This window comes from Muntiacus reevesi, chromosome 14 (assembly GCF_963930625.1).
Source record: "Muntiacus reevesi chromosome 14, mMunRee1.1, whole genome shotgun sequence".
Classification (NCBI taxonomy): domain Eukaryota; kingdom Metazoa; phylum Chordata; class Mammalia; order Artiodactyla; family Cervidae; genus Muntiacus; species Muntiacus reevesi.
Window position 1 is genome coordinate 10,099,847 of NC_089262.1, and position 14,082 is coordinate 10,113,928.

The 14,082-nt window shown below is 38.5% G+C and overlaps 1 protein-coding gene across 1 annotated transcript in view; it reads right to left on the bottom strand.

Moving 5' to 3' along the window:
- The window catches only part of CTNND2 (catenin delta 2), a 1,077,052-nt gene that overhangs the window by 878,316 nt on the left and 184,654 nt on the right, over positions 1 to 14,082 (bottom strand). Inside the window, exon 2 of the mRNA XM_065905365.1 lies at positions 13,449 to 13,585. Coding sequence (XP_065761437.1) covers positions 13,449 to 13,585 — 137 coding nt within the window. The remainder of the gene's footprint in view (positions 1 to 13,448; positions 13,586 to 14,082) is intronic.

The following is a 14,082-nucleotide window of genomic DNA, read 5'->3' on the forward strand; positions in this document are numbered from 1 at the left end:
CATAGTCTCGAGTGCAAATAAAGTGAAGGACGGGGAATATTGAGCTCATTTATCAGTGGGAGAGAGTGTTAAACTCACATCAGAAGAAGGTCAAAGAGAGGGGAAATAATGCTGTAGACACTTTTTAAGGGTCAATATATTGTCACCTGTCTTAATTCACCATGAGGCAACACTTCTATAGGGTCCACATTTCTCACAAGGACAACCTGTTCACTTCTGAAGTTGACAAGAAAGTATATTCTAATTTTATGTTTCTGTGAAGTGTTTTAAGGCCGTCTTCACTTGCAGAGTTTTCTCCTGAGAAAATGCTGCAAAATAAACCTTCACACGAGCTGGGGACATAATAAGGGATTTGCAACAACAGCACTTATGATTATTACTGCTTCATTTCTTATAAGAAATCCTTAGAACATTTTCATATGAAGAATATTTCCTGTAACCCATAGATAAGACTGAAATTATTCTTCTATAAAGTTGTGGACCAGTAAGAGTCTTATGTGTCCAGAAAAGTCCATATAAAGAAGCTCACGATGAAAGGAGGGATAAATTAGGAGCTTTGTTAGGATAAGCCAACACTACCATATATGGGCCTCCCAGGTGGCGAGGGTAGTAAAGAATCTGCCTGACAATTCAGGAGATGCAGTTATGACAGGTTTGATGCCCAGGTTAGGAAAATTCTTAGGATTAGGGAATGGCAACCCACTCTAGCATTTCCACTCTGGAGAGCCCCATGGACAGAGGAGCCTGGCGGGCTACAGGGGCTATGGGGCCACGAAGAGTCAGATACGAGTGAGCAACTGACCACATACGATTATAAATAAAATAGATAAACAACAGGGACCTACTGCATAGCACAGGGAACTATACTCAGTATTTTGTAATAAGCCATAAGGGAAAAGAATCTGAAAAAGAATATATATCTGGAAAAAGACATATATATATAAAACTGATATACATAGCATATGTAAATCAGATATACTAGATATATATATACACACACACACATATATATATATATAAAACTGAATCACTTAGCTATATATCTGAAATTAACACAATATTTCAACAATAAACAAAATCAATAATATTTCAATTAAATTTTTTAATTTAATTTTAAAAAAGACATGATGTATCTTATGCAAATACATGAAAAAGCCAAAAACAGAAACAAAAAGCCCCACACATATGCAATACATATGGCATACCATCATTAAAAAACATTCAAAATAAACATACAGAACAACATACGTCAAAATCTTTAATAATCAGAAGATTTTAATATGACCATATTGAGTTCCATCAGGTGTGAAATGGTGGAAAACCTCCTAAACAGAAAGGAAATATGAGACCAGCAAAAGATTATAGTAGTTGGATCACTCATTCCTCTGGGAAAAGTATGTTTTCAAAGAACAGTTAAAAATGACTAAAAAAGACACTCAACAAATATGAGGAACTTGGTATAACTGCATAGAAACAAAAGGAATTAGGTGTTTGTGTTTTTATGAGTGAAGCTGCTGATTCGTGTTCTAACAGGGGAGTTGATGGCTTTTAAAATTTTAGATGAAATTTAAGGCACACAAGTTTAGTTCAAGAAAAAAGATTTCTGTCTGACACTCTGCAACTCCATGGACTAAGCCCTCCAGGCTCCTCTGTCCATGGAATTCTCTAGGCAAGAATACTGAAGTGGGTAGCCATTCCCTTCTCCAGGGGGTTTTCCTGACCCAGGGGTTGAATCCGAGTCTCTCGCATTGCAGGCCAACTACCGTCTGAGCTACCAGGGAAGCTAGAAAAAACACAACCACCTATATATTTCATGAGCGGAGGTTATGTTTCAGTTAACATGCCTCACTTCAAATTGAAAATACCTCACTCCACCTGGTTAAATGAATTTCAGTTTGGGTTGTTTATAGAGGAAACTGCAATTTGGGGGCCTGGGATTCATCAAAGTAAATGGACTAATTCTGAAACAATATGCAGGGAGTCCACGGGGGAAGACACAGATGCAACACAACCATTCAAACAAGGATGGGAAGACATGATCAACCTAACAATGCAGACGAGATCCCTGGGCCACACAACTAAACTAATGGCTTCCATCGCAATTAGAGGAAGCATTCACTTCTGCACTACAACAGAACAGGAAAACACTGTAAGCTTATTCATGAATACACATCCTCAGCACAAATAAATTAAACATATTCTCTGGGTGTGGTACTCACCTGGGTGCTGGGGACACAGGAAAGAGAGAAGACCTGGTCGCAACCATAAATTTAGCCATCCCATAAATTATTCCGTAAACTTAGATGTTTTTCAGAAAATAAGCATTTTAACTATTATTCCTACAATAATAGTATTATACCTCTAATACTAAAATATTTCACTTCTGTTAAATCATATGACAACAGTATGCTAAAGGCTTTCAATATCAGTCTTCCATACAATCCAGAAAAGCTCCCAGGGTAGTAATTTCTTACTTCTATTCTCCCTAAGGGTTTCTCTGGTGACTGAATGGTAAAGAACCTGCCGGCTGATGCAGGAGACCCTGGAGAAGGAGATAGCAACTCACTCCAGTATTCTTGTCTGGGAAATCCCATGAACAGAGGAGCCTGGTGGGCTACACTGCATGGGGTCACAAAGAGTTGGGCACGACTTGGCCACTAAACAACAATAACAACTCCCCCTAATGATGGAGGAATCTCATTCAGTTCAGTCCATCTCACTCAGTCGTGTCTGACTCTTTGCGACCCCATGCAGCATGCCAGGCCTCCCTGTCCATCACCACCTCCAGGAGTTTACTCAAACTCATGCCCATTGAGTCGGTGATGCCACCCCACCATCTCATCCTCTGTCATCCCCTGCTCTTCCCACCCTCAATCTTTCCCAGCAGCAGGGTCTTTTCCAATGAGTCAGTTCTTCGCATCAGGTGGCCAAAGTATTGGAGTTTCAGCTTCAGCAGGAGTCCTTCCAATGAATATTCAGGACTGATTTCCTTTTGCATGGACTGGTTAGATCTCCCTGCAGTCCAAGGGACTCTCAAGAGTCTTCTCCAACACCACAGTTCAAAAGCATCAATTCTTCAGCATTATGAAACCCACACTCTTGGAAAGTATTACTGTGGAGGACTGAGGAGCTGTTCCTGACCTCAGCAGAGCTCCCAAATTAGAGAATTCACATTCTAGATTATTTAATTTAAGCATAAACTGCCTCTGGCTTCCAACAGGTCTATAACAGGCAACTGTGGGTCTCTGACCAGTAGTTGGAGTGAATGGTATTATTTCCTAAAAGCGCCTGTGTTAGCTAAGGGGTTAGGTTCAAAGCTGATCTTTTGTTTGGGTGGAGGGCTTCTCTGTTGTAGAGGTGGTGGGTATGAGTGCTGGCCAGAAGGCCTACAACTGTCCTGCAGAGGGTTCCAATCCACTCAAAGACTTAAAGACCCTTGGTGGATTGCCCAGAAGGTGCTAGTGGTAAACAATCCATCTGCCGATGAGGAAGACACAAGAGATGGGGTTTCAATCCCTGGGTCGGGATGATCCCCTGGAGAAGGGAATGTCAACCCACTCCAATATTCTTGCCTGGAGAATTCCATGAACAGAGGAGCCCAGTGGGCTACAGTCCATGGGGTCTCAAAGAGTTGGATATGACTGAAGCAACTTAGTCGGGTTGATACCTCGGAATCCTGCTACTCAGAACATAAGAGACAACCATGTTCAACTGCTCATGGAATTGCTTGGACTTGCCAACAACTATGGAATAACCCTAAATTGACTTCTCTGTAATCTAGTTTTAAATTCTGAACATAACTTTTTCCTCCAGGAGGAGTAAGCTGCAAAATGCATCCCATATAACTAAATCTATTGACTTGTATAAAACAGATTACTACTGAGAACTGATTGTATAGCACAGGAAATTCTTCTCAGTGCTCTGTGGTGACCTAAATGGAAAGGAAATTCAAAAGAGATGAGATACATGTACATGTATAACTGATTCACCTTGCTATAACTAATACAACATTGTAAAGCAACTGTACTCCAACGAAATTTTTAAAAACTCTACTGACTTGGTGAACAGAACTAGTCAGTATTTGCTACAGAAATGATGAAGATTGCTTGTCCAAAGTGATTTTTGCTTGTTTGTTTTGGTCACATGGATACTAGGTCCTTCTTTCTCCTATTTATTAAGCAAGTGGTCCCAGAGGCCATAAGTAGAATGTGAAAGTCAAAACCTGCTATTAGTGAAAAAGGAGGAGGCTGGCCTTCACGTTTCCCCGGCAGCCACGAGATAGCAGGCTCACTTGGAGCCCAGGGCATGAACCTGCACATTCCTTCAGTGACTGCAGCCGAGTGACAGCAACTTGAACATGATCGATGGGCTGCCTGGGGTATGTTTACCTGTGTCGCTGATGCACACCATAGATAATGTCAGTGCAAACCACTGACTCTGAAAAACAGGAATGTTTCAGGAAAGTGATGTTATGGTACTTAACCCCTGGGACTCCCATCACCCCACATTTTCACTACAGATACTAACATTGAGCTACATCAATTCACTGAAGTGTGTCTGTTTTCTTCTTGTTCAGCCAATTCTTTGCGACCCCATGGACTATAGCATGCCAGACTAGTCTGTCCTCCACTATCTCCTGGAGTTTGCTTAAACTCATGCCCACTGAGTCAGTGGTGCTATCTAACCATCTCACCCTCTACCACCCCCTTTTCCTCTCGCCCTCAATCTTTCTCAGCATCAAGGTCTTTTCCAGTGAGTCGCCTGTTCACATCAGGAGGCAAGTACTGGAGCTTCAGCTTCGGCATCAGTCCTTCCAATGAATATTTCACAGTAGATTTCCTTTAGGGATTGACTGGCTTGATCTTCTGGCTATCCAAGGGACTCTCAAGAGTCTCCTCCAGCACCACAATTCGAAAGCACCAATTCTTCAATGCTCAACCTTCTTTGTAGTCCAGCTCTTACATCTGTATATGACAACTAGAAAAACCACAGCTTTGACAATATGGACCTTTGTCAGTCTGTCTGTTTGGAGTCTCATTAATGATTCCTCCAGATTCCAAAAATATATCACAGATCAAGTTGATGTGAAATGACCCACCTCCCTTTTCTGAGTTAAATAAAAGCAACACAGGCACATGAAACATTTAACTTGACCTCAGGAAAACTTTGGTCACAGCGAAAACCAAGCTAACTGCTCATTTCAATTCTATAGCAAGTTCCTAGCTGGTTCCCAGATGGCTCAGAGGGTCAAGAATCTGCCTGCAATGCAGGAGACACAGGAGACATTGGTTCAATCCCTGAGTCGGGAAGATTCCTTGGAAGAGGAAATGGCAACCCACTCTAGTATCCTTGCATGGAGAATCCCATGGACAGAGAAGCCTGGTGGGCTACAGCCCCTGGGGCCTCACAGAGTGGACATGACTGAGCAAGGCTAAGCAAGCAAGCAAGCAAGTAAACTGAATAGTTTTTTTAAGTTTTAGTTTCTTTGGTCATAAATAGAGATATTCACAAAATAATCACTAAAGAAAAGTCATCATAGACCAGAGCAAGTTTGATGCATGAAACAGGGCACTCAAGGCCGGTGCACTGGGACAACCCAGAGGGATGGGAGGGGGAGGAGGTGGGAGGGGGTTCGGGATCGGGGGACACATGTACACCCGTGGCTGATTCATGTCAATGTACAGCAAAAAACACCACAATATTGTAAAGCAATTAGTCTCCAATTAAAATGAATAAATTAATTTTTAAAAAAAGAAAGAAAAGTCATCATTTAATTACATAATTACATACATATGAAATAAGTTCCACATAAACATTTTAAAGAAATCTGTAATACATATTTTATTGAAATATAAAATTTAAAGAAATTTAATATCTGTCCTTTTAAAGAATTCTTTTGGCATTTTGAGATTCTACTTAGCAGTGTTTCCTTGTCCTGCTATAATTCCTATGTCTATTTTGACTCTTTCTACCATATTTGGTTCAGTTGCTCTGAATACTAAACAAGTTCTTCCCATTTACTCTCTCTAGAATATTCTATTTGTTAATTTTCTGTTCCATACAAACCCTGTACAGGGTGATACCCCAGGAGTTCCTGTTTCATACATCCTGCCTGTGGCTCTTATCAGTAATTAATTATGACAGATTTTCTCAGTGAGTTTGCAAATGCTTCTAAAGTCATTCTCAAAATTTCGCTCCAGGCAGCCTCAAGTAGACCCAATGATTTATGTACAAGAAAGTATGACATGTCATTTTTTTTTTAACCTGAGAAAATGGAATCAACTGAAGAGATCAATTAAGGAAAAAATGAAAATTATAATATTAAATAATTCCCAGTGTATCTACTTATATAACCATTAGAAAAAACATTCTAAAATATTTAGTGATATAAAAATACTTGATATAATATTAAATGTACAAAGTATAAAACATAAAGAAAAACAAAAATGTGCACAAATAATTATATAGTCATATAAATAAATCTAAGAAGGAAATCTTCCCAAATATAGCAACAATCTCTAACTGCCGTGTTATCCTCAAATAAAATCTGTACCTTTACTCCATTTTGAGTTTTTTAAAGTTTTCACAATGTGCATGAATCATTTTATAATGTAAAGCTTACTTAAAACTATTAAAATACCACATTTAAAATATTCAATGTGATTTCACATATTAATAACAATGAATTCTAATAACAAATATGAAAGACACATTAGACACTACAATATCATGTTACAAAACCTCACCAATTAAGAGCTTGTCTTCTAACTTAGCATGTAAAGGGTTAGTCCATTTTTATTTTTCCCATTATAGCCTTCAGTACCCAAAAAACTGAACAAATAACAGCTTCAAAGGGGCTAAGCAGACATCAACCAACGAATTAATGCTTAGAATAGAATCTGGGGTTATTAAAAAGATGGATGAGTACATATGTGTCTTGAGAAGAGTTACAAAGTAAAACATTAAGGAGAAAATTAAGCTTTAGAGAAAAGAACTCAAAATAACTTACAGGCAAGACTAGAATACAAACGAGGGAGCATAGAAGAAGGGAGGCAGACAACATATCCACACTTGCAGAGTTATCCAGCCATCACTAAAACCTTCAGCAGTAATTCCCCAAATCTTACACAAACAGTTTATGAGCTTTGTTCCTCCTTGATCTCCCGTTTCAACCATCATTTTTGTGATTCAAAGGATCCAGGATCCAAACAGACTTGCTTCAAGCCTAGCAGATCCGATCAGTCTGGTGCCACATGACCAGCCCTTTCCTTCCGAGCTGGAACTCCAGACCTCTACTTACACTACGTACTTGCTTTCTTTGCCCTGCTGGAAGACTACACACCCATGTGGTGTAGCTACACTGGCTACAACTGGCTCGCCTCCTGGGCATGTCATATCTACAAGGCTTTCTGATCCTCGCTGACTCCAGGCTCCTCCCTTTCCTTGTTATTAGCTATATCACTTACCCAGACCCAGTTCAAACAGGCATTCACTGCCCCTAACATAGCGCCTGTTCTAGAAATGAAAAAAGAGTAAAGTCATGACTCCATCCCTTTTTTTTTTTTAAACTTTCAATCTATATCTGGCTAAAAAAGAAATAAATTTAAAAATTATCAATCAAATAATTCTCATTTTAATTTTGATACACGGGAAAAGTTCAACTCGTGTCACTATGATCTAATTCTTTTCTTCTCTGACTAAATGAATATAAAGTTCACTAGTCTTAGCAGATAATCCTTCTCCATCTTGTTGACCTTTCCTAAAGGTGTTTTAATTTCCTCTTTTTTCACGGATGATAATTTCGTCATTAGTTTCATAAAATATTTTCCCAAAATATACTTTGGAAACTGATTAGTTATATAGGTCATTTTCCACATTGTGTTATCAGAAATTATTGTTGCAGATCACAGGGACATGAATAATACTGAGAAATTCTTCAGTGTTATGCAGCACTGGAAAAATACCAATTAACGAAGCATTTTATAATGTACTCCTTCCCAATAATACTCTTGTTATACAGAGCTATGTAATTTTAAAGCTATATAAACGTACACTCTAAGTAAAAATAAAGGCATGCTATCCTAACACATGAGTCAATGTAAATGATCCAGATTTTTTTAGATTTTATGTAAGATAAATATTTTTAAATACTTTTTTAGTACCTTCATATGATTCGGACATATGCAAAATACTCTGCAGTAGCTTCGCCCATACTGGGAGCTCAGAAATGCCTCTCTTCCTACTTTTCTACATTAAATGTAACAACAAAAATGATTAAAAGCAAATCAATCCTGTTTTATTACTTAAAAATTACCAATATCCTAAATCATGATACTAAAAATTTCCTTTGAAAGCAATAATATAATCCTCAATCCTTGTGGAGTTTAAAGAACATGAGAAGTTACTGTAGCAATAGAGCATCTATAGTTATAAACACGATCAATTTTAAGGAACATGTTTATTGTTACAAACCATTTGGAATTTTATAATATATTGACTAGAGTGTTTCCTTAAAACTTCAGCCACAGGTCTTCCCTGGTGGGTGGCTTAGTGGCAAAGAATCCGCCTGCCAATGCAGGAGACATAGGTTCTATCCCTGATCTGCGAAGATCCCACATGCCTCGGGGCAACGAAGCCCGTGCACCGCAACTACTAAGCCAGTGCTCCAGAGTCCAGAAACTACTGCAGCCAGTGAGCTCTGGAACCCATGCTCCACAACCAGAGAGGCCACTGCAACGAGAAGCCCACACAATGCAACCAGAGTAGGCACCGCTCGCTGCAACTAGAGCAAAGCCCACCAGCAACGGAGACCCGTCACAGTCAAAAACAAACAAATAAATAACTCACCCACAATTTGAAAAATATTTTATAACTTTTTATATGTGTTTGTCTTATATTTTTAGCTTCATTGCTATACTTGAAAGCAAAAATACTCCAAGTCTGTGTATCACCCAGGGAAAGCACAGTTCTAAGCATATAGCCAGCATGTGATAAACACTATCAGATAAATACAACAATATAGCACATTTGCATTTGCTGTTCTGTACTTAGAATTTTATATTTAATCTGTTCATTATTAAACATATTTCATTGGTAGAATCATTACAAAAAACATTTTTGTACACATTTATCTGTACCATAATAATTGACAAAGGTCAATAAACTATATTAGCTCTAAAGGTTTTTCAAAAATCTAAAGGTTTTTAAGAAGCAGCCCATGGAAGAGGATCTGAAAAAGGATATGTCAAGTATATATATCTGAGTCACTTTGCTCTATACCTGAAAGTAATACAACATTGTAAATTAACTATACTTCAATTAAAAAAAATAGGTAACAAACCCCCATGATTTTTCTAGCTTGTATAAGAAGATGCTTTAGACACCAGCTCTGAAAGCATATGATGATCAAATTAAACACTGATCAACTGAAGGGAAAGAAAAAAATATATTTCAAAACAGGTGCAGTTTTAGGAAATTCATGGTTTTCTTAAGAGCAAAGTAGTACACATATTGACTTAAGATAAAATATACAGATCGATATTACAAAGAGCAAGTAAATGTAAAATCTTGTCAAATACTACAGACCAGCATTGGAACAATTTTTTTTAAAAAACAAAAACAAGAAAATGAAGATCAGATGACTACTCAGGCAAACCGGAAGCAAACATGTTTGTATTTCTTGCAGTCATGGGGCAGCCTTGGGTCTCTCCTCTCCAGTGATGGGGATCTGAGCCACTGCCCTGCCATCATTCTTATAGTAGCTTTCACAGTCAATAACAACCTTTCTCTCTCTTTTCTTGATTTGATCTTACTTCCCAGAGTCATAACCTAGGCCTCGACATTAACAATAATTGCTTTCAAATTCCTGATTTAAGCACCTGGTTCTCTTGCTCTCAGCATCTGTAGCTGTTCGCTCTGTGAATCCTTTGTTCCTATCAATTTTCCTGTCTTTCACCCCTTGTCACTCAGCATCAATTCCAATATCCATCATTATAGTCATTTTCTTACATCCATCATATCCAATGCCTTTCCCTCTCCACCTCCAGCTTTTCAGACTTCAAACAGGCTCCAACTCAGAATGCGCTGACCATGTCTACCTGATGACAGCAGAATAGAAATACACGCTTTTCCAGTGCCAAACCACCAGTCCACCTGAAACTGTGTACTCTGTCATTCGCCTGTTCTCACAGATGAACTGTCTTTGTTCCCTCCACTGGTGCACTGGGTCCCCTTCACTCTCACCTGCTCAGTAACTTTCCCCCTGAAATCACACCCCCTCTGTCAAGCATCACTAATTTCTTCTCTTCTTATGGATCACTGCCACCATCATAGCAGTCATCTCCTATCTTCAAACCCCTTGACCCTTCTCACCCTTTTAGCCATCACATCACTTTGGCTCCTCACTGTGATGAATGGTTGTCAGTATCCTCTCAGCTATTTGTTCAGATGACATGACAAGAATCACCACCACTCTGTCCTCTCTTCCTCTTCTGGTCAAGGACACTCACACACAGGAGAAGGAGTAGGACTGAGTGAATCCCCACTTAGAGCCCCACAGGACAAGAGACTTGGTGAATGATGGAAATGAGACTGATGTCTCTGGAACTCAGAAAACTATCCACAGAGTAGAGCATAAATGGTCGGTCTGTTTATGTTAATACAAAAGTACAAAATTCACCAGTTAAAAAACAATCGAGATGGGAAATCAGAACAGAGAAAAAAGATCAATGAACACCTTTTCACTGAACAGTCCATGACTGATGAGTGCTCAAACACTTTAGGAATCAGTTTACAAATGCCTTAGTCATACATGCCCCACGGGACACATTCCATGGTTCAGGGTTTGGCGTGATGTAAGTTCTATTCAATGGTTATAGACTAGAATTTATTTCCATGCAATGTCAACTACTAACCTAAGAACCTGTGTTCTTAGTCTCATTAACAATGTATTCCAATGAACTCTTACTAGACTGAGCTTTCTTTACATATTCATTTCCATTATTACTCTTTACTGTAATTTACCAGTAAAACGTACTCAGTATATTTAATGAATGAGTAATTAAATCATGTCGTCTATTATACCCAGTCACCTCAGAATATATGCCTGCTATGATTAAAAAAAAAAAAAAAAAATCACTTCCCTCCTGTAGAAACGACTCCCAAGGAGTCAGGACTAGAGTGGTAATAAGTAAAATGCCATCAAATTATTACTTGAAATTCTCTAAATGAAGAAATAGTATTTTTACTCAAGAAAGTTATTTCTTACTAGCACCTAAAGAGGGCCAGGCAACCTACAAAGACATTTTATTTATTTCACTCTGTAACCTGAAATGAATAGGAACAAGAGTTTTAAACAATGTTACATTAACTTATTTCCGACATTATGAATTAGCCTAGGATATTACAGGAACGTGATTGTTATATAATTTATATCAGAGCCTTTCTATAAAATATGCGCTTATTACATTTGAAAAAAAAAAAAGAGGGCCAGGCAAATATCCCTTAAGTGAAAAGATTTATAAATAGATTATGCATATAATTATTAAGAATCATAGAAGGTATTAATTTTTAAAGTTATTTTCCTTAATTTCAGCTAAAGCTCTTTAAAAATATATTTAACTTAGGTTTAACTCCATAAAAATATGGTCTGTCCCTGATAAAAAGAGAGGAAGGACGTCTGAAGAATAATTGAGGACAAAAATCCCCCAATGAAGGAAGAGATCGGTTGTTTCCATGAGGCCACCCCAAGGAAGTCCATGGGCTCTGCGGCTGAGTGATCTCCGCCTTCAAACTGGTAGACACCACACATGGAAGCTGACGCCCATGGCTCTGATTTGGGTGTTACCACCTGCTCTATCTCAGCTTCCCAAGACAGATTTTCACTCCTCCTCATATTACTTATTTGTCACAAAGAATCTCACCTTATCTACAAGCAATGAAACGAGTTTAATAATTAGAAAATAAACTCTTCACAGTAAATTTTTAAAAAATTTTAGTGCTTGTTGCTTACCTATTTTCTTTATTTATATATTTTTATTTTTAGGCCGTGCCACAAGGCAAGTGGGATCTTTTCGTCAGACAGGTCTGGTTGTCTTATTAAATTTATTTCTCATGCCTTACGCTTTGTCACTACTCTAAGGCTAGTGGCCTAGCAAGATGTCTAGTCTATGCCAGAATAAAAATCCACGACATAACCCAGCGATATAACAAAGCAGAATCTGGAGTATGAGAAGCAGCATGGGCTTCCCCTCTCTGTTTCCATTACTCATGAAAAATAGCCAGAAAGCGCTCGTGGGTAGGGTTTTAGAAGAAATTAATCAAGCAATACAGTCTGGGCCTCAACCCAACTTCCTGATTACTTACCATTTATACAAACTAGATTATCCAACCCATCCATTCATCTCTCCTACTTTTGCTTCACACTTTCTGACCCTGTGACACAATTTTAACTAATAGCATCATTGATTCCTTCAATGGATCCTTCCTTAGCTACTCCTTGATAGCTTGATCATCAACCTTTACCTAAATCAGTTCCCGTTTATTAAACAAAATCAGTGCTCTCTAGGAAAACCAAAGGCCTTCTCCTAGTTGAGTCTGTAATTGCCCCATTTAGTCTATCGCTCTATTAAGATGTTCCTGGGCTCAGAAAACTATGTCACTCTTCTCCCACTTGCTGTTGCTAATTCAGCATCCCTGAATAATACAGTACAAAGACAGGATGCTTTTGCACTTAAAACAAGACAAAACAAGACACTGATTTACATTCCAGTCCATGGTAAGGAAAAGAAGCAAATATAAAAAACTTGATTTTCCAGCTTTCTTTAATTACCACCTTTTATATAGAAGAAACATGAATTTTATGAAACAATTACTTTTAAATATGAGACTTCAGATTTTATTTGCTTATCCATTTTTATGGCAAAGAAATGGTGAAAGAAGAATCATTTAGACTTTAGTTTTGCAGGAAAAGTTCTGAAATATATTCTCCCAAAGCCTTCTCAGAAACACGCAGAATATGAATTTGCTTAGCCCACCATGACAGTCATCTGTTCTCACCCTTATCAATTTTTTAGCATCATAGATATACTTTGAAATTTTACTAGACTTTAGGTTTCCCACAGACCAATTATTTGGCTTCACACATTTAATGGTATTAAACATCACATCCATCAATGAATTTGCTAACACTTCACCTGGAAGAATTTGACTACAATTTTTGCTCTTTTTCTGTAGACTATTTTTGGAAGGAAAGCTGCCTAAATCTTGAATAAAAAGTGAGTCAAAAGCTGCTATAATCACATCTTAATAACAATGGCATAATGAACACCAATATCCTGCTAGAAAATCATGATTTTCTCCCCAACGTAACTAAATTACCAGCTTTCATCCAGAAAGAACAATTTCGAAAATGTCCCAATATGTATGTCAGAAAAGTGGAAAGTTTCTACCTGTTCTTTAACCGAGGCAAGGATGGCGGAGGTGGTTTCTGTTTCCGAGCCATCCCCATTGGAGGTGGTGAGGCCAGGGCTCAGGGAGCTGGTCTTCTCCGAGGCTGACGAAGGCTGGTCTGGGACAGGCATAGCTCCTGCAATGCAAGACAACACGCTTAATGGAACTGGATGTTGTCCTGTAAACACACCTAACTAGCTGGCGTGCTGCCGTCCATGGGGGTGGCAGAGAGTCGGAGACGACTTAGTGACTGAACAACAACAAAGCAGACAGCTCTAAGAGGCACGCTTTGGCAAGATGAGACGCACCAACCACAGAGAAAGCATGGGACATAACTGCAGAAAGGCAAACAAGAAAACAGACTTTCTCCTATGTCCACCGCGACAAAAATTCCAAAATACACTCTCAGCTTTGTGTGTTGTCTTTGAGGTAAACGGAGAAAGTAACGACGAGCCGGAGAAGGCAAGTAACATGATGAGAAAGAGTAAAGAGATAAATAAGCATTAAGTCTACAAAAGAAGCTAGCCAATGACTCATGTCAATGTATGACAAAACCCACTGCAATGTTGTGAAGTAATTAGCCTCCAACTAATAAAAATAAATGAAAAAAAAAAAAAAAGAAGCTAGCCAAGC